The following is a 25,776-nucleotide window of genomic DNA, read 5'->3' as shown; positions in this document are numbered from 1 at the left end:
CTGTCTGTCTGTCTGTCTGTCTGTCTGTCTGTCTGTCTGTCTGTCTGTCTGTCTGTCTGTCTGTCTGTCTGTCTGTCTGTCTGTCTGTCTGTCTGTCTGTCTGTCTGTCTGTCTGTCTGTCTGTCTGCCAACACGGATGGTTAACGTTTCTTTTTTGTTCCGTTCTCCGGCCGCTTTGATATCTCGACTGTCGCATTGTGCGAATGACAATAATTAGCAATTATGCGACAGTTTAGTACAGTAATAAGATGGAAAATAAACAATTTATTTGTATGAACTGCCGTAAAATATCATCAATCGTGTACACCAGAAGATTTTAATCCCAACTTCTAAACTTTTTCATTCTAAGATAGTTCGCTGTAGAGAAAGTCTCATCCAAATTTAGTATATTTAAGCAAAGGCAGGACAATAAAAGCATGAATCTTAGAAATTCAATTAACGTCCTCGGACCTAAATAAAAATCGATGCTAAGTAAATTGATTCCACTTAAATTCGTAATAAAGGCAATAAATAGCACAGACAGCTACAGTCAATAACACACGAGCCAGAGATTGTCTATACAATGACAACAAAATAAAGAGAAGTGAACGAGAGAATTGTTGTTCATATTGAATTCGTGACAAAAAGCAAGAGATGAAGCAGATCGTATAAAATTTTAGTAGCGGCTACTGTCGCGTAGTGTTTCATTTTACAGAGGCAATTACAAAAATCTAGCTACTGTTGTGTGAATACTGTAGCGTACCAGTACATTTCCCCACCCTGGTTGAGAGTTCGTTATCAAGATATTGTTTTTTGGCGTATTTTGCAACATGCAAAATAGGATAAGTACAACGATACACCGTGCCCCATTGATGTGACGAGAAAATTCCCAGCTCGACCTGATCGGGAATCGAACCCGACATCACAACCGTGTGGGAGAGCTAGCTGACCGACATAGTTAACTACAGAACTACAGGGATCACATACACATTAGGGTGTCCCAAAGAAATCGATGTTGAAAAAGTCAAGGTGCTCAGCCCTAAATTGAAAGATAATGTTATTTATAGCATTTTTGTAGAACATTTCGACTTTCTAAAAAATTGTTTTCAGGTTGCCCAAACGTGATTACTGAAAAAATTACCTTTCTAAGCTACAAACCCACTCTTTTGCACTTTTTTCAATTTCTTAAATTCTTAAATAGATTCTAAAATTTTTCCATATAGTTTTTTTTTGGGGTTGTTTTTGAATATTTTGCATGGTTCAGTTCAGCATTGTATACAGATTTTTGGTTCCCAGAGCCCATTAAACATCTCAAAAAAAAATTTCCCAATAATTTTTAGATAAAACCTTACAAAACACAAAAAAAAAGTTTTTTGATCAAGAACTAAAATTTTCATTGCAAAGCGGGATTTACGACGAAAGTTTACATGCAAAAAGATACTTGATATCTTATCGGGGAGCTGAGATATTGACATTTTTCAATGTGATGGAAAACTATGCATTTTGACAAATATGGTAAATACCCAGTCCGCACAAATGACATGTTGGTGACCTTTAAGAGAAGATTCATATTCGTATGAAGAATATGTTCTGTAAATGGTCAGGAATAGAGCCTTATACAAACTTTTGGGAATAGTCACAAAGTAGTTTGTTAGAAATATTCTACTTCTATGTATTTTCAACTTGGTGATATTGATAGGAGAAACCAGAAACGTTTCTATTATTTTCAAATTGTCGCCGCGAATTTTCCAAATATTATCACATCTGAGTCTTTTTTCTCAGTGATGTAACGGATACCATTCTAAGCTAAGTTGTTTCGACTAAATTATAATATGTGACAATTTACAAGACAGTGTACTTTTTGATTTTGTCACCAAAAGTTTATCAAAAGTTTGTGCTTGCTATTTTGAAACCTTTATATTATTACATCACAACAAAACCAAATGTATTTTAAAATGGTCACTAACAACTTTAATATAATATCGCTGTCGTATTATTACCAATAAATTCAAGAAAATTTCTCGTGACAAAAATCTAAAATAAAATATATTTTTCGTGACCAATTTCCGAGGAATACTATTCACAATTTTTTTATTTCACCGATGGATTTTTGAAATGGTTGCATGTGTACACATAAAGTAATAACATGCAACATGTTGAAATTGAGACAAATGCCAACAGCTATTTTCGAATACAATTCCATATTTATGGTAAAAGTATATCGCCTACCCCTTAAAATTTCCACGCGCCTTCAGAAAAATTAAGTTTGAAATATTTAAAAATAAAAATTTTAAATACTCCAAAAACACGAAAAATTAAATTCATGTCCCTTTTTGAGCAAAGGTTTGTTTACGTATCTTTTGTCTTAATATTATTAAAATACATATGGAAGTTTGCGACGATTACGTATACATCATATTATGTTAGTATTTTATAATTCATACTGTTACCGCTTTTAGTAATTATCGCCCCTTCTTGAACCTAGAAAACTAAAGGCATTCTTCACCAATTATTCTTGGTGACTTCCATAAAAAAGGTGCATTCTACTTGATAGTGATTATAGATCATTTTTAGAATCGTCAATAATCAATTGATACGGTGACTTTTGTGAGACAATACTAATTAAACGTTATTTAGAGGGAATATACAACCTTATAAAATTAAACTAATAACAAAAATACCTGTGACAATGTTAATAACAAAAATTTCTAAAAAGGTCATATATTTTCTTAAAACAACATTTGACGTTTATTTTCTTACAAAAGTCACGGTGACTAAATGGTAACATTTGTCGGGTTTCGAAGAGATGTTTACTCTTGTAATACACTGGGTTCTTTTTTACGCGATTGATACGTCCGCGCAAAAAAAGGTTCCCATAACTTTGAATTAATCTTGTGAAAAAAGATCGCGTCGTTTTGATAAAATCTTCCGCCACGTGTAAAAAAATCGTGTAAAATAAAATCACGTAAAAACAAATCGCGAAAAAAAGAATTCAGTGTATTCATTCTAACCAAAAGAGATGATTACAAAAATGACAATGTCAATAACTCATAAATTTTTAAATAGGTCACATATTCTTTTGAAACAACATTTGACATACTTTTTCTTTCAAAAGTCACGGTGACTAACTGGGGACAGTTGTTGGGCTTTGAATAGATGTTTATTTTTTGTGATGTTTGGTCACACCAAAATAGATGATCACCAAAATCACTGTGACAATGTTAATAACTTATAAGTTTTTTAAAAGGTCACACATTCTTTTACAACAACATTCGGTGTATATATTTTCTTACAAAAGTCACGGTGACTAACTGGTGACATTTGTCAGGTTTTGCACAGATGTTTACTTTTGGTGACATTCTTAATCATTGTTTATAAGAATTGTTGAGTGAGCAAGTCGGTTACAAGTGATAAAATAGAAACCGCTGTTTTCAAAGTTGTTGTCGTACAGACAAACAATAAAGGATGGGTTGAAGTAGTTCCTCGTTCGTGGGAAGACGGTGAAGTTTTGTGGTGGCCAAAAATGGACCAATCTGGTCTACAAAGTGACCCACACTCAATTCCTGACGTGACCAAGTGGAAGAAATATACGAATTACAGAGTGAAGTACACATTCGCAACATTTGAAGAGGCGAACATGAAAGCGAACGAAGTTGCAATTGCCAGCAGTGAAAGTGACTGCAGTGACAAAAAACCATCACGTGAAGGAAGACAAAAAAAAGTGAAACCCTTCCTAAAAAAAGAAAGGTAAAGGTATTAAAAAAGAATGTTTATTCCTATGAAATGTCACCATGGATTTATTAGGAAAACTCGTACCTCTCAACGACTTGGTGACTATTCAATGGCATAATGTCATTTGTACTTCAAATTATCATCGTGATTACCTATTGAAAAATATTCTTTTGTTTGCAAAGTAACATATTTTGAATTAAGACTTTTAGAGAAAAATAAATCAATTGTAATTCAATTGTCACAGAGAGAACAAAAACGAAATATTTGTTTTTTAATCATAGCTTTAGTGTCTTTTGTGAGAAAATTCAGGCAATTTTTTCTACAAAAAGTTTTAGTGACTCAATCACAGAAACTGTTTACATATTATTTTTTAAACATTTGGGTGACAATTATAGGAAAAAAGCTTTATTTTAATTGTGACTCTCGTGCGGATTGGTCACAGTCACAGTGATTAACTGGGGAAACTATTTCTTTAAAAAGTCACTGTGCCTTTGTCAGAAAAATTTAAATGTACCTCTTAATTTCTTGGTGACTATTCTAAGACAAAAAAATGGAAAAAATACTTTCGTTTCACAAGTGAAATGATTTCGTCTGTGACTCTTCAGAGAAAAATAAATAAATTGTAGTTCAATGATCACGGAAACAAAATAAAGAAAATATTTGTTTTTTGATCATAGCTTTAGTGTCTTTTGTAAGAAAACAAACACAAGTTTTTCTATAAAAAGTAATGGTTACTCGATTACAAAAATTATTTCCATATTATTTTCAAAACGGTCGGAGGACAATTGTAAGAAAAAAGTTCTATTTTGTTTGTGACTCTCGTGCGGATTGTTTTATTTTGGGAGATAAAAAATAACAATGTTCAGAAAACAAATGTATTTTTGGATGGCTGATTACTTAGAAGAAAGTTTAAAAATTCGGAAAAAATTGCGAAAAGAGTTAGAACGGAAATTGTGATTTTTAGTGCCTTCTATTAGAAAACTCAATGTTGCACGTAATATATAAGAGATAGAAACATGATGTATCCGGTAAAGTTTCTTGTTTTAATATAACCTAAAACTTTGTCGAAGACACCTTGCGTCTATTCTATTCTGATTAAAAAGTAAATTTTTTATCTCACTCATAGGTGGATTGATCACCTATCTTTCTACATTAAAAGATGCATTTTTGAATATCCTGAAACTCCTCCGAACATACCTTATGGCTTTAATCAATATTCGAATCACTATTTAGGAAATTATACGCACCAACGGCAAAATAAAAACAGTGCCATGGAGTTATTGAGCTTTAGTGGCATTTTTGACAAAATGCATAGTTTTCCATCACATGTATAAACGCCAATATGTCAGCCCCCCGAGAAGATATCAAGGATATTTTTCCATGTAAATTTTCATCTTGAATCCCGCTTTGCAATAAAAGTTTCAGTTCTTGGTCAAAAAAATGTTTTATATGTGTTTTGAAGGGTTTTATCTGCAAATTTTGAGAAAAAATTACTTTTTTGTGATGTTCAATGGGATCTGTGAGTCACATAACTGAATGCGATGCTGAACCAAACCATGCAAAATATTCAAAAACAACCCCACAAAAATAAAAAAATATATAGAAAAATTAAGGAATCGAACAGATTTAAAAAAAGTGCAGAAGAGTGGTTTTGTAGCTTGAAAAAGTCATTTTTTCATAAATCACGTTTGAGCAACCTGAAAATGATTTTTTAGAAAGTCGAAATGTTCTACAAAAATGCTAAAAATAACATTATCTTTCAATTTAGGGCTGAGCACCTTGACTTTTTGAACATCGATTTTTTTTGGGACAGCCTATTTTTTTTTTTATTCTCGCTTATTTTCCGTCGGTCTAGTTCCGCCACTGTTGTGGCCAATCACCGACGCCCAGGGAGGCGACTCCACACCCAGGACCCTAACTCACGACCCGTTTATTAACGGACCGGCGCTAACGGCTTTACTTCCTCATGCGATGGAAGGCGTGATCCCAGAGATTTTTCGCCTCAGAAAATCTCCCGGTGTCGGCTAGGATTGAATCTAGACCAGTTGGGTTGGTTGTGAGTGGATCACGCCACCTCACAACCATCGACACCTATGTCGGCGGTGGGATTCGAACCCAGGCGTCGAGCGTGGTTGGCGGAGACGTTACCAACCACACTAGGCCCCCGCTCTTGGGACAGCCTAATACACATACAAATACAATACAAATACAACGCAAATATCAAGCAATTTGTCGAAAAAACATTCGGGCTGATGAACAAAGCCAAACATCGACTCAGACGCCATTTTTAATTCGAAGTAGATAATTTCTGTCTAAGAAACAGCTCAAAATGGCCGAATACCACCGAACCCCATTTCTGGAACCAAGAGATCGGAAATTGACTCCGAGTATCCGGGTTTTCAAAACCAGGATGGTGACTTTCGCTGCAGATCATGTAAGTCGTTATTTTGGATTTCTGAAAAATAAAAAAGATAAAATACCATTCAATATGGATATTTATGTAATCATAGACCGTAAATTGACTCCAGACGCTGTCAATCAACTGGCCATTAAAGCCTGAAATGGTCAAATATAACCATATACGGGTAAAAAATCGTCGAAATTTTAAAAAAATATACAAAATCATCGAGTGTTCTCAACACGTTTTTTATAAAAGTCTAGCCATCATTTTGAATTTGGTACAGAACAAATAGATGATCTTTCTGTTGGGTGGCCTGATAAATCCATTTGTCGGCACAACATGGCTATGCGAAGCCATCCATTATCATTTACACTGTGGTCGAGTATGACATATTTCATTCTATATTTTTAAATTCAAACAAAACTTCTGTAATCAAAAGTCTAGAATCTACCTATATACAAAATTCAGTGTAAAAATTTGTTTGTAAATCAGTAACGGACAAATATGAATATTTGGCCCCCTTGATTGTAAGTACACAGCTGTTACAAATGGAATTGGCTTTCCGCTCATTTCCTGTTCCTATTCAGCGGACTAGTATGATTATGCTGCAGTTTCATTTTAGCTTTAGCTCTGCGAATCTGCTGCAACTAAACATTAGCCCATTGCACATGCTGGTAAATCTACCAAGAGTGTTGCATAAATGCGAAATCAGGTAATATTAGGGCTGGAATAATTTCGTTTCGTGCATTGTTGTTTGTGTTAAGAAAGTTTAGACCTTTTGTTAGTTTTTGCTGCTTAGTAAGCAGCTAATAATAATATTTTTTTATCAAAAGAATCTTGCACCCTTTGTCTATTGAACTACTATAATGACTATTGCAATATATTTAGTTGTATGAAATTTAAAAGCGCTTGAAATTTACCCCAGCATTTCATGTTATTTGCATTGCCATAAATGTTCCCAAGAAGAATGATGTAGCAAAAATATATAGAAACTGCTTATGAAACCAATTATGTTAAATATTGCAGCTGTGATCGACAGTTTCCATCATTAAATGACAACCAATCTAATAACTGCCAGGTTAATATGGTGTTTTTGTTGCGATGAATCCTGATAGTGTCGGTAAGATTATACTTCTGATAATTTCAATTTCGTTCACTGTTTTCAACACAGTAGTGCCAGTTCGTTATGCCAGTTTAATGACCAGGCGAAGATTTGATATCGTCGCAGGTGGGTAGGTTTTTCCACTAAGAGTCATTAGTGACGCCCACCATTCCTAGCGTCTGTGTTAAATGTGGATTCCAGCATATGCATGGTTGTAAAATTACGCAGCGTATCCAAGATTCAAACAAAGAAACGAGTTTTCTTGTGGTAGTTTCACCCATTCCCTATAATCTAGAAACGGCACAATTGAATGCCTTTTTGCCTGAACGCGTAACTGTTGTTCTAATTTGGTAACGTTTCAAATATTTTCGTTTATTCATAAAACAAATATTTCTAGCTCGTGCGGGATGTCAGGTTATTTTATAGTAGAAGAAGATTTATTTGATCAAAGTTTTAATTTTCCCCGCATGCTACATCCTTAGTACACCACTGTTGATTCTTGTTTAGCCTCAAATCTAACTTCTGACCTAACGGTTTGTTGGCCTAGTTTTTCCGTGTGACTCATGAGCAGCGATAACATCTCCTCATTATTCACCCACGTCGCACCGTGAAAAGTAAATAGCGGTAGAGTTTATACGTTTCACCTTAATTTTCCACGAATGTTTCGATGGAATTTTGATAATAATCTATCTTTTCTGCTCTTTTTTTACAGATAAAATGGAATAGCAAGTCATTGGTTTGTTCCTTATTGACCATAATTTGAAAGCCGAAAGAAAACCAATTTATTCGCTGTTAATCTGAAAAAAAAACGAACAACATCATTCGGAATAGTTTACACCGCCTTACACTGGACTAACAAATCATTACTAATTAGGGACGTAATACACAAGCGAAACGGTTGTCAGGAAGCAAACCGCAGACAAATCGCAATGGGTTGTGCAAGCAGTTCACCACTAATCAACGGCGGTGGTCCTGGCGGAATTGTGGAAACGGCGAAAGAAACCGCCAGCAAGACTGCCGCCGAAGTTCTGCAGGCTGGAGAAACTGTCATACATGGTAAGTGGCAAGCTGTGCATAACGGAAGAAAACATTGGGTAAAGTTTTGTCTGCAATTGAGGCTCTGACCGGGTGTTTCTACAGATGTAAATGAGGGCTCCTGAAAGTCGAACTAATGCAAATATAATGCTAGCAAACAACGCTGCAACAATTACCATACTATGCAGTGTGTTTTTGATTTTCTATGACAGTACATTGGAGTGATTCAAGCTAATATCATGTTTTTTTCGAAATGGTAGCGTCGTTCAGTAGCTATATTCTGAAACATTTTTAAAAAACCAACAAAAATCACCCCTTTGTAATCCTTCATTCATCATAGTAAATTTTCCCCTTAATTAGAAGCTGCCCAAATCAATAAAATCCACACATAAAAGGCCTCTGAACTAGATGTTCATTATCATGAGACGTCTATATTCGGATCGCGGTAGTTAATCACGAATTTATGTACCTACGTTATTTACGGGGCAATAAGTTTTTCATAGTTGATTAATTACCGGACGCCGATTCAAATCGAAACGCAACTTTTGTTTTCGTAGTCGCCATTCAGAAGTACATATAACTCTTTTTTGCATCGTGGGTCGGATATTTGAACAATAGTAGAAATCCCGCGATTTTTTTGTGAAATTAATCTACTGCGTCCATTTATTGGAACATTTGTAGTAAACTCCCATGGCTATGCGTGGATGACCAATTATCCACTATTGATTCCAGTCTCACGAAACTATTATTTTTGTTCAATTTTGTCAATTTGTTCTGCATAAATAAATTTTTAATGCATGATGGAACCTAAGTTTCTTGGAAATGGCTTATATTTATTCCTAAAATGATCTGAAGATCGAAGTTATGCAAAGGATTGTGTTTTTAAACAAGTCTATCCAGATAAAAGATATCAAAAATCAATTTCTCAAAATAAGATCGATGGTGGTGTCTGAGACACATAGTATTACCTTAGTATACTTATTTCTTCAGGACAAGAAGCAAACGAAGTTGTGACGCTTGGTTTTTCCTACAATTTTATCCAAAACGATTTACTTCAAGGAATCAGTCGATATAAACAACTAAAACTGATATTGTATCGGGATTTAGCGCTCCTGGTATTATTATAAAATTTAAATTTCTAGTCTTTCAACCTTCTTGTAAGAATTTTTCTATGATTCAAAGAAAAGTCGGTCGAGCTTAAATAACAATTTAATGGAGCGAAAACTGTACCTGATACACAGAAATTTCATTCTTTAATCCCTATAACCCACAAACAAATTGCAGCCAAAGAAATTTCAAAATCACAGGACAACCCAAAACTATTTACTCTTTCAATTGAACAAATGAAAAAGTAGTAATTGTATGCTTTATTACAATATAAAATACTGAGCGCTTTATTTTTTTCACAGAACATCCTTACAAAACTTTTATTAAGGTTCATCGTAAAGTGAAAAGTCCTGTAAATAAAAAAAATGCTACTTTTTAGTGTTGATTTAACAAAGTAAATTTCATGAAATTTTTGTAGTGCTCTGATACCCATCACATAGCTTCATGGAGACGCATGGTTGTTTCGAAACGAATACGCTAAACATTGGTAGGCATGAAAAAATTCTATTAGAAAAATTTGTTAATAACACCATGTTAAATATATTTTCTATATTAAAATTCTATAGTAAAATTGAGTATATCGGCTTTCCAGTCATCTGCTTATCAAAACGAAAATTTATTTTCTATTTCCGACGTTTCGATTTAATATAAAATCTTTTTCAAGGATTCTACAAATATACAAGTTGTTACAAAAATTCAATAATCAGAAAACAGTCACTTACAGAAAGGATATCGTTTTTTGTCTAATAGCTTTATGTTTTGAGCATCAACGGTCAAAGATTTAATTGTGGCTAGCATTCGTTTACTGTAACCGGGTTGTGAGGACAAAAAATTGTATTTATAGGGCAATTTTTTCAAAACATAAAGCTATTAGACAAAAAACGATATCCTTTCTGTAAGTGACTGTTTTCTGATTATTGAATTTTTGTTACAACTTGTATATTTGTAGAATCCTTGAAAAAGCTTTTATATTAAATCTAAACGTCGGAAATAGAAAATAAATTTTCGTTTTGATAAGCAGATGACTGGAAAGCCGATATACTCAATTTTACTAAAGCAATTATCAGTCGTAAGTTGTTGAATCTCTTAAAATTCTATATTTAAATATAAAAATTAATGGCCGCTAAGCTCTTCTAAACTGAAACCAAAGGGGTTGTTTTGTCTCGTCCTACATGATGTCGAAGCTTGCTGATTATAAGATCTTCAACGTACAACAGTTTCAAGTGGTTATCTAAAAAATCTGGGATGAAATAACGTCACAAAAATTGCTGATTTTTCATGTGTTTATCTTCACACGCTCTGACGAAACTACCCATGCAGCATCAATCATAGTAACCCATGGGGCAGCAGAAGTTTATCAGTCTAATTCTAACCGTGATGGCAAAAACAGTGAAGCTATTTTGTTAAGCAGTGTGCGCGTTCAAACCCAAGTAGCATAACTTGTTATATCCAAGTTTTATAGCAATTTTTTGCTGTATTAAGCACTATAAAACTTTGATAAAACCAACATTGTCACTCGGGTTGAACGGTACCTCATGTCAGGAAGCGGCAGTTCCATTCACTGGCATTGTAGCTGCAGGCAATGACGCAGCGGCAGTGGCTGTATAAGACGGTCAAAATAAAATGGTCTCACTCTGGATGGCAGTGACTGGCAGGGCATTTCGTATTTTTTTCCACCACAAAGGAAGTGATCTCCGAGGTGAAGTTCAGTTGACACACTAAGTTCCCCAAGAAGGTGCATTTTCATTTGTAGTATGAAGTGCATGCCGTAAGTTGCGTAATAGAAAGAAACATCATAAGAACGAGAACGCGAGAATCTGGCCGGATTTGGCGTCGGCTCATTACTCGAAGCGATAGTTGGAGGAGATGAAGCGGCTGAATATGAGTAATTTTCGCTGAAACCGGGTCACTAGGTGCACGAGGTCTTTCAAATTGGATATAAAGGCACAAAGTTATTAGATATAAAGAAAAAAAGGTAATTTTTATTTTATCGAATTTGTTGACTTCTCGGTCACCAAGGGGTGAAATAAATTTAATAAAAATAAAAGTTTAAGTAATACTTGATGTTTTTTTTGAGCTCTATCTCTGAAATTTGTTATGTTACCTACTTCAAGTAGCACTTTTCTGTGGAGAGGAATGATAGGGCTTCCATTAAAAGTAATTAGAATTTTTGCCGCCATATTGAATTTGGCCAAAATTTTAGATTATACCAGAAAAATGCAATTTTGACCATGTCCGCAACGATCTGAGACCAGCATTGGAGAGCTGATAAAAAATGCTATAAGATGCAAGAAAAAAATTAGGTGAGTACACGCAAAAGTTGGAATGTGCGTAGCCAGATCACTTATGAGCGAAACTAGCGCATTTACTGATTAAGTTTGCAACCAATACAACAAATGTGTGCCGGGCATCACGCATTTGATGCTCTAGCGTATTTTGAATGTATTTAGCACCTCCAAATCACTATACTTCAAAAGTTTCAACCGGTGTTGGTATCGTCATGATGATTTATGGTATTGGTAATGTGCTTTAGAAGGCTGCTATGGTTGAAGCAGCGCAACCAACAACAAATACTAACCATTTTGGTCATGAATTAATTGTTGAAAATAATAACTGATTGTTTCCCTTTCATGAATCCGGTCATGAAAAAACATCATTTAACTACGACTCTGGTTTTATTCATATGCATTCGGTTCTACGTTACTTGCACCAGCGTCAGTCACTCCTATTGCAACGAGGCTCGCTATTGGCTGTTTCGTTTGCTGACAGTGATTAGGGATGCACTAGCCTTTGATACGCACCGGCTCGCGAAAATAAGTAGCGGTTTTTTGAGCGCCCCAAAACAGATTAGCCCGAAGCCGAAGTTCACCGAAACATCAAGATTTTCTGTGTATGATACATATTCTGATTCCGATCTCTGTTCATGTATTCATTGTACAACTGATGCGTTATGTATTTCACAATTTTTTTATGCGAAATCTGAGCTATCATTGTGTGTTTGAAAGGATACATTGGATGATTAAAGCTTGAACTTTTGCGTGTATCAGTAGAGCTGCAAAATATTCAACACACACCGCGAGAATTGCTCATATTGAAGTCAGCGAACTCTCCTAATGTCACCCAGCTGCATCCCATCAATAATTTCCTGGCAAACCAAAACCGTAATCTACTCTGACAATTTTATCATGAAAAGGAGGATAATGAAGAAACGGAAGGCCGCACGCAAGGACGTAGAATTATTCTGCAAGTGAGCCAATATTTATCAAACTCAATTATTTGTTCTAGTTATTTCATCACCATCCGAAGAAAATAATAGAAGTTCAAATCCCATTTTCAACTACTTCAAGTAATTAAAATTGTCCCACATAAAAAAAACACTGTAGAAAATTACCTAGTTTATCGATAATACTGTAGAAAATTACCTAGTTTATCGATAATACTGTAGAAAATTACCTAGTTTATCGATCCTTTTCAAACATAGAGACAATAAAATATTATCCAGTAGTAGTCTTTGAGCATATTCATTTTATTCAACTTCAATACCATAACAGTACGCTCGCACCTTACGCTTAACTCCACTCATTAGTTTCTGCACAACATCTGGCTGCTTTTTCTAAACGAAAACCCGCTTTTTCTTCATGTCCTCCCTAGATTTGGCCTCCTTTGGATGCTTTCGTAGTGCCTGTTTCAAAATAGCCCATAATAGCCCATATTTTAAAATAGGCCTTAGCTCCGGCACGGGGTGGGGTGGGGGCTACATGACCTAGGGTACGAAAGTGACCCCGTTAGCTTTGTAACACTCAAGAATATAATTTGAGTAGTGGCACGAAGCTAATTCCAGCCATAAGATCGTAGGTCCCTCGTGTTGCTTTAACAGATGAAGCAGACGCTTCTGTAGATACTTCTTCAGGTAAATCTCCCCCGTTTACAATCCTGGTAGTCACGAACGATGCACTCCTTTTATCACATTTACAGATCGCTTGCCAAATCAGATATTTTTTGGCAATTTTTGATAGTAGTAGAGTTTAGTAGTCTTTAATAGGTCTGACAAAAGTACTGAACCACGTACGCGTTATGACAGACTTCAAAGATTTTTTGCAGGTTTGTGCTACAGCATACGCCCAAATCGAATAATCCAACGGGTTACGGTTTGGACCTTTAGGGAGCAACATATTTTTCACCCAAAGCTTTGTGTTTTGTATTGGAACCCAAAAGAAGTTGACTTTTACCCACAGAAGCGCTTGATTCTTCAAAATAACGGTACATACAATATACAATACATACAATACAATTTTGTATACAATTATGAGTGTGAAGTCATTATGAGTTTTTCAAAATCTTCTTTATTCACAGTTTCGATCTTACCTGACCGATAAACTGGATCTTGCTGCGTCAGGTGTTTTTGTTGTTCGTCGTCGTCGCACTTTCTCAGAGCCGCGGCTCGTGTGTTGCGTCAGGAAAACGGCTGCGTCAGGACAAAGCATTCGGTGCTACTGTCGTTGGTGTCCAATGATGTCCATGAATCGAAGCATGGAATGTGTGGAGTTGGCGTCTATTCCACGCTCGTTTGGATATCGTGGATAGAGCATGAATTCATCCAGAACTATACACCAGCATTAAAGAAAACGTGCGGCATTTTCAAACCGTCGGACACCACCAAGCCAAACATCATGCCGGATGTTTCGACTTGGAACTTACATAAATTCGGAATATCTGCAAATTTTTTCAGTGAAATGAATTAGTCTGTGCGGCTTTTTCCTTTTTTAACACAAATATGCAATCTCTTCGAAAGAGTCACCCGTAACTCCTTCGCAATGAAGTGTAGTTCCGTTCTTCTTTGGCATTCATTTTCACAAACTTGCAATGGAATAATTCCAATGTTCTGAAGCTCCACTAAAGTAAACTTAACCAAATACGCTGTAACAGAAGTAAGTCATAACTATTTTTACACATTATGTCGTTCTGTTGATGCTGATAACAAATCTTATAAATAACAAGAATCGTTCGATGCATAGGCCATTAACATGTGTGTCGATTCGCACGGTTATGATAAGACGTAGGCTTACGTATGAAAATAATTACATATTGCGCATTTATTGAGGTATTTCATTCGGTTGATCGAAAAAATTGTAAGGTTAGACAAATTACATGCGACCAGCCGAAGCCGTCAACATTCCTATTACTTTATTTTCTATTACGTGTGGAACGAACGATTTATGTTAGTAATTTTATGCTTATATCTTATCGTCTAGGGTACAAATAAGGCACATAAATCAAGCATTCGAATGTTCTCCTTACGCGAACTTTTCTTTTACCTGGGCTGTGGAACCCTCCATCGTGCACCCAAATCTAACCACATCACATAGTCAGGCAGTCAAAGCGTAATCCCTGTGACATTGGGAAACCTTACATAAAGGAAAATACCTACGAAAGTCACAAAACAGAAAGGTGAAAGTTAGACCCGCAGAATTGTATCAATATCCTCGCGATTGACACGTTAGTCCGTAGCGATCGCTATCCAAACCAGACGAGATGGAAATGAGATGGAACCAATGGGACAGAAAATTTTCCATCTGCATATTTTATTTAAGTTGGCTCGATTCTCCGCCGACAGGCGCCTCCAGTGAAGTTTTTTTTCTACGTTATCCGCTTTACGGTTACACTGGATTTTTATTTTGGAATAGACGCTGTTTACTGATTTAGTAGTTAAATCTGTTCAATAAACAAAAATTAAATCTTCTCACATTTGATGGAAGTTCGATTCGAAGTTTAAATTTCAACTAAATCGACAATAATTGTTTGGTCATTTCCATCTACCAAGAACTTCTGTTTTGTATTTCATATAAATTTGATTGATCTCTTTGTTTTCGCTTACACGCTCCCTGCCACTTTTCGGTGGGCGACTGGAAACCTCATCATTAGCTCGTTACACCCGCAAAAGTTCAATGTATTTGCGTCTTTATTTTTGGCAACCAGCTTACCAACCATCCATCTATGTCCGTGTGTGGAGGGCCAATGTTCCGGGAAAGTTAAATTATAGCTTTTGCCCAACCACTCGGTTACCGCACCGAAAATGACCGGATTTTTGTGCGGGTCGAATTAGAACGGTGCGTGGTCAATAAAGGGAATACGATGAATATATTTATTTAGTATGAACATGTTTCCACAGGTTTCAGGTCATTTCACACGTACACGCTTTTACGCACGTACAAATTAGGGTTATGTTATTGAATGAATTTCAGATGGAAGGTATTTTATTGAAATAATTCAATATAAAAAGATTTTATATTATGGCTTTTCATTTATTTAGTATTTTAGCTTCTATATGACCAGGAATCTGTTATTTAGTCATCTTATTTCTTCCTTAAAAACAGAGAAAGTAATATTCTCCACTAAGTTTAACAAACTGAAAACATCGAAAGGTACTCGTTCTCGAATTGTCCGTAATAGAGTCTAACGTATCATCAAGAAAAAGTTTTCATTTTCATCTCGTTTGCGCCACACAGTCAAACATTACAGCCAGATCGTTTCCAGCAGGTTTTACTAAGGAAGCATCAAATTATGATGGAGAGTTACGATATTATGAATAGTAGTTACGCGAAAAATATCCACGCCAGGAAGAAAATGTGAGAAAAGAAATCGCTACTTTCAGCCAGACGGCGAGCGTTTCGAAAGCATCTAAAGAAAGGTTCATTAGAGAAGAACTTTACGCGATCCATTGCACGCCCAACTTGAGACTTTTGTTCCTTCTTGGAATAGTTGCTTTTTGCTGGATACTATACAGTATTAAAATGAATAGGATGACGCTTTGACGGCATAACTTTTAATAGCTCCACGGTGAACTAATATCGCCGAACCGATATTATTTGCTGGAAAGTGGAAACACGTGAAAAACTAGATTGATTGAAGTTATTTTACGTTCTGCATGTTATGAAGTCAAATTGATTCGGCTTCATGTCGATTCAAAATTAATTCTTAATGTTTATTATTATTTTATCTTATTCCAATAACGTAACCGTCATTTCCATTGGCCCAGGGTCGACCAGCTGCAGTGCAATCAATATATTTGATTTCGGCAAGTATATACACAATCAGGAATAGATAAATTACCCAATCTCGTATTTCCACTCGTGCTTCTCTGCATTCACGTGAAGTAACTGAGTAAAGGGTCAGCGAACGTTTCGAATACAAAAAAAAAATCAATAATGTTCGATTAGGTGTCCTGAATTTACCTAGACACGCTATTTGCCGTGTCATACACAGGCGTATTATGTTCTTCCTAGCCATTTCGTTTGAAGGGATTTCCCGACCCGAAAACAGGAGTCACATTTTAGTCACGAATGTTGACCTGACTTTCAACAGTACCTACATAGTTTACCACGTTGCTAAGGATGCCAGTAACAGGTTGATATCCAGTTACACTTCGCATTGTATCACCGTTCGTGGGAAATGATCATTTGAATTCAGCATGCAAGTGTATACAATATAATAACGTGAATTAAATCAACATTACCTATAATGTATCACAGCAGCGGCTGGACCAGTTCACATTGGCTGATGGAAGGCACTACACTTATTTCAAAACTTGAATAAGTTGAATAATGATTGACAAATATGGGTCACCGGTTTGCCCCATTCAATTTTTATGATTTTCTTAGATGCTACGACCTATTTCCAAAACTTCATAACTAGCTGGTGTCGGTGATTAGTCGGAGGTTAGTGTGACTCATAACCCTGACTTGTCTAGGATTTTGAAACGAAATGCTGCTGGTGAAGTAAATCTGGTAGTGTACGTCGGTTACTATGCTAGTCTTTAGTAGCGTTTTAAATGGAGGTTCTGGGCATCTTCTTTTTCTTTTTATTTATATATGGGCAGTTAATCTAATTCATATTGTTTATCGTTTATGGCATGTATTCAATTATAGAATGGCCCAATTTAGTTGTTTCCAGAAGGGGGTTAGAGCCTAGACACCGGAAATCAACCCCAACTTTAAAAATGAAGATGACAATTTCCGGAATTAAAATTATAAGAAAAAATATGCTTTTTGCATCTCTTCAGAAGTGATTATCGTCACTGTGCCCAATTTTTGGATGTTTTGTGACATAGCTTTCATGCTTACATCAACGCGTCAAATCAAGAGCGTAAACATTAGAAATACTCAGAGAAAGAGATGTGCCAAGATAATGTTGTGAGCCAAATTAACTGTGAAAATCTTAGCGAAACAAACGAAAAGTTAATATCAGATGAACGTGTTAAATTTTATTCGATTTTCTTTTTATGTTGCAAAATTATGAATTGAGAATGCCTCAAAATTACAATAAAAAGCCAAAAAGTTGAACGAAAAGAAGAAGGGAAAAACTGGCTATTTTCCTTTGTTTTTTCCTGATTTTGGTATGTAAAGCTGGGCGTGAGTACGTTAATTCGGGGTTTGGATTCCAATGTAAAAAATATTTATGCTCACGTTGCATTATCTCATTGAAATCAGCGGCTGAAAGTTCTTCGGTTTATCGTAGACATCCTCACAAAGTTCTGCGTAATCTTAATAATGTACATTACGAGCTTCATTACGCGCACAGCCTGGTGTAAGGATTCGGACGGGTCGCAGGTTACGGATAGCGGATGTCCTCTAGATATCGAGATTATGCATGAATACTACGAATTTAAACTCCCGTGTAACCGACCGTTACAGTAAAATTAAATGGTTTTTATTCATTATTAAATCAAAAAACGTTCCCCTATTTTTCAAACAACCGATAAGCTGTCGCATACGAGGTGAAGAAGAGTTGCCTAACCGCCATATAAAATTCAAAATACAAGCATTGGCGGCTATCGAGTACGCGCTAATAGCTCATTTAAATCCAGGCGAGTGAATGCAACAGATGTGCCAATTTTTAAAAGCTATTTAGGGGTATTTCAAGTGTAATAAACAGGAGAAGAGAAGCCCGATGGAATAATCAGGTCCTTTTTATATTCCTCGACAAATTTGCGACTAAAGATCGCGTCAGCACTCTGCACCCGCTTTGGCCCACGTAACTTTTAGCTACCTACGTCTAACCGTAGAAGACTAGCAATTGGTCCTCGAGTCAACTGAAACTACAACCGCCAAGGAGGTCAACTCTCGGGCAACAGCCGTAACGTCAAGGAGAGGATTCCCTTTTCGGTTTGGCATAATATGGTATCGTCCATGCCTGCTGATCTCCGCCAACGAAGTAAGCGCTTTAGGAAAACCCAGTCTGAACTGCCTTTCCAAGTCGCCCACACACCACCTACAACTCTACCACGAGCGGTAGCCGGATGGGTTGAGATGCGTCATCCAACTTCTCTGACTCAAATCCTGTCAAACCAAAGTTGCTTCAGGCAGCATCTGCATAGATTTGGCCATGCTGACTCGCCGTGGTGCCTCAAGTGCTCATATGCGGAGGAATCTGCAGAGCACGTGTTTTTTGTATGCCCTCTTTTCTCGCAAGCGAGGAGCGATATTATGGCGGTATGCGGACCGAACACCACCCCGGCATATTTGGTTGGTAGAATCTGGAGAGCGGTCAGCGCGATTGCTTCCCGGATAGTCCTAGGAACACAAGGCACCAATCGATGAGTAGTCATCGAAGTGCCGGAGTAAGCTATAGACCGTTCCGATAATTATAAATACACTTACGATCAACCGTCATTTCAAATAACGTGCAGTATTCAACCAAACTTTGGCTGCGTCCACTTGTTTACATCCAAAAGAAACAGATGCTGTCATTTTTTCTAACATTTAGTGCGAAATTTTGAAAATGCGTGGCCTTTCTCCCGAGCAAAGAAAGCGAATTGTGCACAAATGGGGCACCGTGAGTGGTCTTTCTATGAGAAAATAAGCCAGAGAAGAAGGTATAAGTGTCGGAGCAGTTCAAACCGCATTGCGGAAGTATTGTGAAGAGTGCACATTTACCATGCCCCAAGACGTGGTAGAAAATCTGGGCCTGTTGATCCCACAATGGACAAAAAAGTTAAGGAATACTACAAGCGGCATCCTTCAGTATCAGTACGAGATGTGGCGAGAAAGCTTGAAACCTCGGCGAGTAACGTTATGCGTGCCAAGGGAAGAATGAGTCTGCAGACCCGTCGGAAGCAGAAGCAGCCAAAACGAAATCCAAAACAAGCTGGATCTGTGAAACCGAGAGCTCGGAAGCTTTATGACAAACTTCTGACCAAAAAAATGGGGTGTGTTATCATGGATGACGAAACCTTCATAAAACTGGACTATAAGATTCTGCCAGGACCGCAATTTTAAACATCACCGAAGGGAAAGGATGTCCCTGGACCAGTGAAAACCATTTACACCGAAAAATTCGGCAAGAAGGTAATGGTTTGGCAGGCCATTTGTAAATGTGGGAAAATATCTCGTCCATTCATTTCGAATGACACAATGAATGGTAAAATTTACGTGAAAGAGTGTTTGCAGAAAAGGTTGTTACCCATGGTTAAGCAGCATAACAATCCTCCAATCTTTTGGCCCGATCTTGCTTCCTGCCATTACTCTAAGGATGCACTAGGGTGGTATAAAACAAATAATGTCACATGTGTCCCAAAGGAGATGAATCCTCCAAACTGCCCTAAAATTCGCCCTATTGAAACTTTTTGGGCTTTGACCAAGGCAAAGCTGAGTAAATATGTCAAACCAGCGGACAATGTTGAAAAATTTAAAAAAGATTGGTTTAAAGTGGTAAAAATGGTCGGAGAACACACTGTGCAAAAGCTAATGAGTAGTGTTAAGAGAAAAGTTAGAGAACTCGCGTATCCTACGAAAAATAATCCCAACTTGAATTGAAACTGGAAAGAAAACACTCATTATCTATATATCACAATAAAATGACCCGAAAAATCCTGTATTTTTTGTTTTATTCAAGAAAGAAGATGTATTTATAATTTTCGGAACAGTCTATAACTTCTTGTCTCCTAGTAGTTAGCTGAATTTGAAAAGATGGTTCATCAAGCACCAAATTCGGTTCCCTGAAGTAATACCTAACGGTAGTTCCAGGGAGCATGTAATATTTGCGCCGGAGACTGAGGGTTTTAGTGGGTCGGGTCTAGCAAACCCATCCCCACACGCTGAGTTATCTTCTCAGGTTAGCAGATTTCCCACAACCTCAAAAGAAAAAAAAACACACCACCTACGGAGCTGCAGCCGCTCTTTTGTTATCTGCGGAGACGCCACGCATCGACCCGGCCCGGATAGTCATCAGAGACCCAGCGGCACGTACCTGTTGTTATATCCATCGTATAAAAAAAAAAAAGTAAATTGAGTTGACGCCGCTTTAAGCATCTAGCCCGCCCAACCCCCGGGCGTCTGTAATCCAGGGAATGCGACCAAAGCAGCGTCTGTAGTCCAGGGGAGCGACTGAAATCCGAAATGCGTCTCGCCAGCTACATCCAAGACAGCAGCCCCGACACGAGACTAGGCATTCACAGCCTTAGCAACGCTGCAGGTAAAAAAAAATTAACACTACGAGCACTCGAGAAGTAAATGCGAATCAGACCAATCAGCAACGACTCAGGAGACGAAATATGGTCCAAGCTCGGTACATGAAACTGTAGATTGCTGAACGTCCTGGGTGGCGACTAAATACCAATGGATCAGCTGGAACCCCGTCACTTCGATATCGCTTCATCGTTGACTTCGTCCTTTCTTTCCCCACAAAGATATCCACAAAACAGTAACCCGCACCACCACGGCCAGATCAAATCGTCCAGAAATTTCGTGAAGACAGTGTGCGCATCACATCTTCATTTAACATTCAACCTCCTAACTGAAGTCTCTGTAGACGAGACGAGTCACTGGTGACCGCTGACAACAACTCATGCAAAGTGATACAGAAACACATCAAGGTTGGAAATCATGCCTACTTTTCACTTCGGAAGACGGGTGCGATGATGCACGCTCGAAAAACTCTGATCAGAGTAGTCATCTACGGATTCGAGACAACAACGCTTCTCACGATGGTTATAAACGCTCTTAGAGTTTTCGAACGGAATGTACTGCGGTCTATCTACGGTAGCGTACAAACGGACGATGGAAAATGACGAATGCGCATGAGCTGTACGCGCTGCTTGGATAGAACCCCATTGAACACCCTATAAAGGTCAATAGGCTACGGTGGGCCGGCCACGTTGCGAGGATACCGTACGACTGTCTTGTGAACTCGCTCTTTCCAGCAACTCTACAGGCACCAGAAATAAAGAGGCGCAGCGTGTACGATGGCTTGACCAGATCGAAGGAGATTTTCGGATGATGAGACGTCAGGGAAACTGGTGAAACACAGCCCAGAACCGAGCAACACTATTTGCGGCTCGCTGGTGATTATGGAAATCGAAATAATAATTCACGTTTTAATTGTGTTTTACTGACCCCTCCACGGTTTTTTGCGAAATTTGGACTTCCTTTTTCATTGTCATTACCGGTTATGCTAGTTGAATGAAAAGATCTGTTGACATTGTACTTTGAAAAGGAATCTGACACCCCTTGACACATGAAATCCAACTCTGAGTGTTTCCAGTAAAATATAGGTTTCAGGTATTGTGGAAAGCTTGAACTATTTTCACATTTTTTCATCTACTTTTACCACTTTATCCTAGCTCCACCGCCACAAAAAACGATCATTTCAAATTTCGTTTTCTGTAGCGATCAAACAAACTTACAGAAATCAAGAAAAAATCTCACTTTTTGGAAAAGACAACCGTCGTTTAAAACAGATGCAACGGCTTGATTAAACAATGCTTTCATTTGCCACACATGTATCGGTCAAAATTAGTAAATTGATGTTTAAACTGCCTCCACATCTATCCAATTATATAATTCAGTAAGTGAACTCTACTAAATTTTATGACTTACAATTATAATTAGTAGTTATTTTAATTTCCTATGTGCTCCTCAAAAATTGATAGTTTTTCATATAACAAAAAACACCAGATTGATTATTTAAAACTATGTCAAAATAAACCACCAAGCTATTCGAAAGTTTGGTTTTATTATTTATTTTGTCGGTCTCGGTCAAAAACTTCAAAGTGTTTTAGTTCGCTTTATCGAGTGAATTTCGTAACTACCCTCTCATAATGGCTATCTTTTCGTTATACAGATTTCTTCAGAAGCCAACACACGTATGTAACTATTCAAACGAAACCCGATGTGTGAGAGCCACATTTCCTCCGGTAACGGAAAACACGTGCAACATACCGAACGAGAGAAAAAGCTCAAAATAAATAGGTCGGTTGTATGGTTGTGTCGGTGTCCTGTAAGAAACGGAAAATGCATTGTATGCTTACCACATGTGTTTGAACTAGTGATGAAGATGAGAATGTGCACTTACAATTTGCAGAAAAAGTAGCGAGCTTTTGTGTTGCTATTTGCAACTGTCTGCGAAAGCTTGCCGGATTGAAACTGACAGGTTTTTCAGAGTTGTTTTTCAACGCTCCAGTTACAATGGAGAAACAGATACTTCGAGAGTATAGTTGTTGTCATTTTATGTCATTTTAATAGCGTTCAACTGTTATTTTAGTCATATTCATTTCAAAATATTTTCTTCATATAGTTTAAAATTAAAACTATTCTTCCTTTTTCACTTTGACAGAGGCCGGAGAGCATATGAAGGGTGCTATGCAAAATGTGACGAACGAAATCACCGGCGTGCTGGGAGGTGTTAAAAAGACCACCGATCACATCAATGAACAGGATCTTCCACAGACGAATGGTCAAAACGGGGATAGTGCTGATTACAAGATTATCCCCCTTAAGGACACTAAACAAAACAGCGTCGACGAAAGCTTGGAAAATTTCAAAAATAATCTACTGAAAAAGGCGCAAAGTTTTGGCGACGATACGGATCAAATGGCGGACGATATTATCAAAGAAACAGAAGATCTCATCCGGGACGCGGAAACTGGAATCGCTGATAGCAGTACAGAGATGACCACCAGAATTACGTCGCTGGAGGATGGAACCATCGAGATACTCAACCTGGAAGGTAACCAAACTTACTCACCGACTCATTCTATTGCTAGTTTGAAAACCTCTTCACCAGAGCCAGAAATCGAACGGATACTGGACAGCGAGCCGAAGTGTCCACCTTCCCCGGAAGCCACATTGAATAGTATGGTTTCTTCGGATGGAACGGCAGCTATGTCCGATCCTGTGGCAATCGTGGCCGAAAAGGATAGTCAAATGTCCGACCCTGGGCAGGATCATGGCGATAGCAAACGGGAAGCGTGAGTACGGCACTGCTGAAGCGAGCTTTTTAAGCAATGTACATCAATCACCCTGCTTCCCATTGCATTTCTATTCGTCCGGTAGCAAAAGTGCCGCCGTATTGTCAAAAACGCTGCAATTTTGTACAAATTTTCAATAAAACAACACCATTAACAGAGGATATTTTTACACTGTTCGATACTAAATAGCATAAGAGCAACATGAGTGTAAATAACAGTCATCTTAATTTTTTAGTAAGTTTGGTTGTTATTATTACTGTGATAATTTCGTAATACTACTTTATGTTTATATTGGTTTAAGTATTTTCCAGAGATGTAAAGTGAAAGAAACAAGCTCATATATTTCATAACAACAAATGACATAAGAATTTCCTTCAACTTTGTACAGAAAAAAAGATATTAAATAAAGAAATAAAATAATATAATAATTGTTATTCATTGTAGAAAACATTTATTTAAGCTAGACATCACATCCGAAATATAATAATTGTAATAAACATTCGACACTATGTAGTGCTATATATAGCAGCAGTTTTGGTTGATATACCAATTCATCAAAAATAACATCAAGTTCAAATGAGGCTATAAATGCATTCAAGAGTCTCATTTATTACTTTTTTGATTTTGATGAAATTTTACTTAGTAAAATTGATCTCTTATTGCTTAATTTAATGCCGAAAATGTATATGACTAATTGATTCCTGTAAACTGCTCTGGGATATGTTCTATCTGAAAGTGCTTCATGCTTAAAGTGTAATTCATTTTTGCTTCCGTTTGGTTTGAAAAGAATTAATTTAATTTACACGCAGACAATTTTTGACTATCATTTTACCAACTGTTTGGCTATAAAAATAAAACTGGCGGTTCGCTGGCGGATTTTAAAAAATCATGTAAACTTGATAGCTACAAAAAATGACTCGTATCAATCATCTCTAACACGTAAAAATTAGCACTAAACGTAGTAGCACCGCACTGAATGTAAACGTATTACACAACACTGAGTAACGAGTGACAACTAAAATTTTGAACTATGTTCGTGGTTCTCAAGCTCAGTGTGATATGAAAGTATATTCGCTCTCTCTCTCTCTCTCTCTCTCTCTCTCTCTCTCTCTCTCTCTCTCTCTTTTTTATAACAATATATTTTTGTTTTGTTTATGCGTGCTCAGTTCTGTTAAAAATTTCATTGAAACAAGAAGCATTACGCAAACGCTCGGTAAAAAGTTTTCAGTAAACCATTTTTAAAGCGAAAATCTCCCAGTTTTGAATATAATTTTCAATATGCATAATACCCTGCAAACCTTAACAATAATTAGCCAGGAAGATAGTGAGAGACAGGCCAAAATGTGAACAACAAAGGATTTCTTTCTTTTTGTCTAAATCATGGTTCAAGCCCAGTGATTGACTACTAATCAAGATGTATACCAGAGTAAAAGTAGTGAAACTTGGCTGGAGACAGCTCAGTCACGAACGAGTCGAGTAGTTTACTCGTTCAAAATCTAGCCGACACACCATCTGTAATACCAAGGATGGTCAGGCGGACAACAAGTCGCGTCTTCTGTAAAAGGCCCCTGTATCTCCAAACTGCTGTTACCAAGAAACTTCTAGCTCTCTATCGTAGTGGATATCAAAAGAAAAGTACGATAATGCATTCAAACTGTAACAAAATGATTTTTTAAATATTTTTCATAAAAAGAAACAGAATTGGATATACATTTTCGGTATTATTAACCAATCCAGAGAATCCGTATTGTGAAATTTACTTTTCATCTGTTAGAAGAAAAACCCCAATGAATCCACCAAGCGGTGAAACCTAGCTTTTCTCATTCGAACTTATTATTTTTTTAAATAGATTTACACGAACACTATAATCATTGGAAAAAATACACCTTGAAGATTTCTGCAGGGTTTACTTTCCACTATAAATAACAAATTTTTGGTAGCTAACAGCACCACTATACCGAACATTTAAAATTTTGAAAAATCAGTATAAAAAGTTATAATAAAAAATGATTTTAAGGGGCATTCTTAAGAAAACTTCACAATAGTTCATTTAAATTGGCAGATAGATCTATGGTGTCTTCGACAAAGTTGTTTCTTATAAAATGTACTAAAACTGTACTCAGCAAAGTGGATATTTATTTGCAAAAATAAAAATAAAAATGCATAAAATGCAAAATA

General features: G+C 36.9%; 1 protein-coding gene across 4 annotated transcripts in view; it reads left to right on the top strand.

Moving 5' to 3' along the window:
- Window positions 1-23,982, top strand: part of LOC129724529 (uncharacterized) — a 28,632-nt gene extending 4,650 nt beyond the window's left edge. Inside the window, exons 2-4 of one of the 4 annotated variants that reach the window (XM_055679500.1) lie at window positions 7,927-8,270; window positions 22,965-23,357; window positions 23,415-23,982. In XM_055679500.1, the coding sequence (XP_055535475.1) occupies window positions 8,144-8,270; window positions 22,965-23,357; window positions 23,415-23,602 (708 nt within the window). In that variant the 5' untranslated portion in view covers window positions 7,927-8,143 and the 3' untranslated portion in view covers window positions 23,603-23,982. Of the gene's footprint in view, window positions 1-3,395; window positions 3,727-7,246; window positions 7,341-7,926; window positions 8,271-22,964 lie in introns of those variants that run through there. The other 3 variants (XM_055679498.1, XM_055679499.1, XM_055679497.1) reach the window with 3 other exon arrangements.
- Window positions 23,983-25,776: the final 1,794 nt, after the last annotated feature.

Source organism: Wyeomyia smithii, chromosome 2 (genome assembly GCF_029784165.1).
Source record: "Wyeomyia smithii strain HCP4-BCI-WySm-NY-G18 chromosome 2, ASM2978416v1, whole genome shotgun sequence".
NCBI lineage: Eukaryota > Metazoa > Arthropoda > Insecta > Diptera > Culicidae > Wyeomyia > Wyeomyia smithii.
This window is presented reverse-complemented; position numbering and strand designations above follow the sequence as displayed.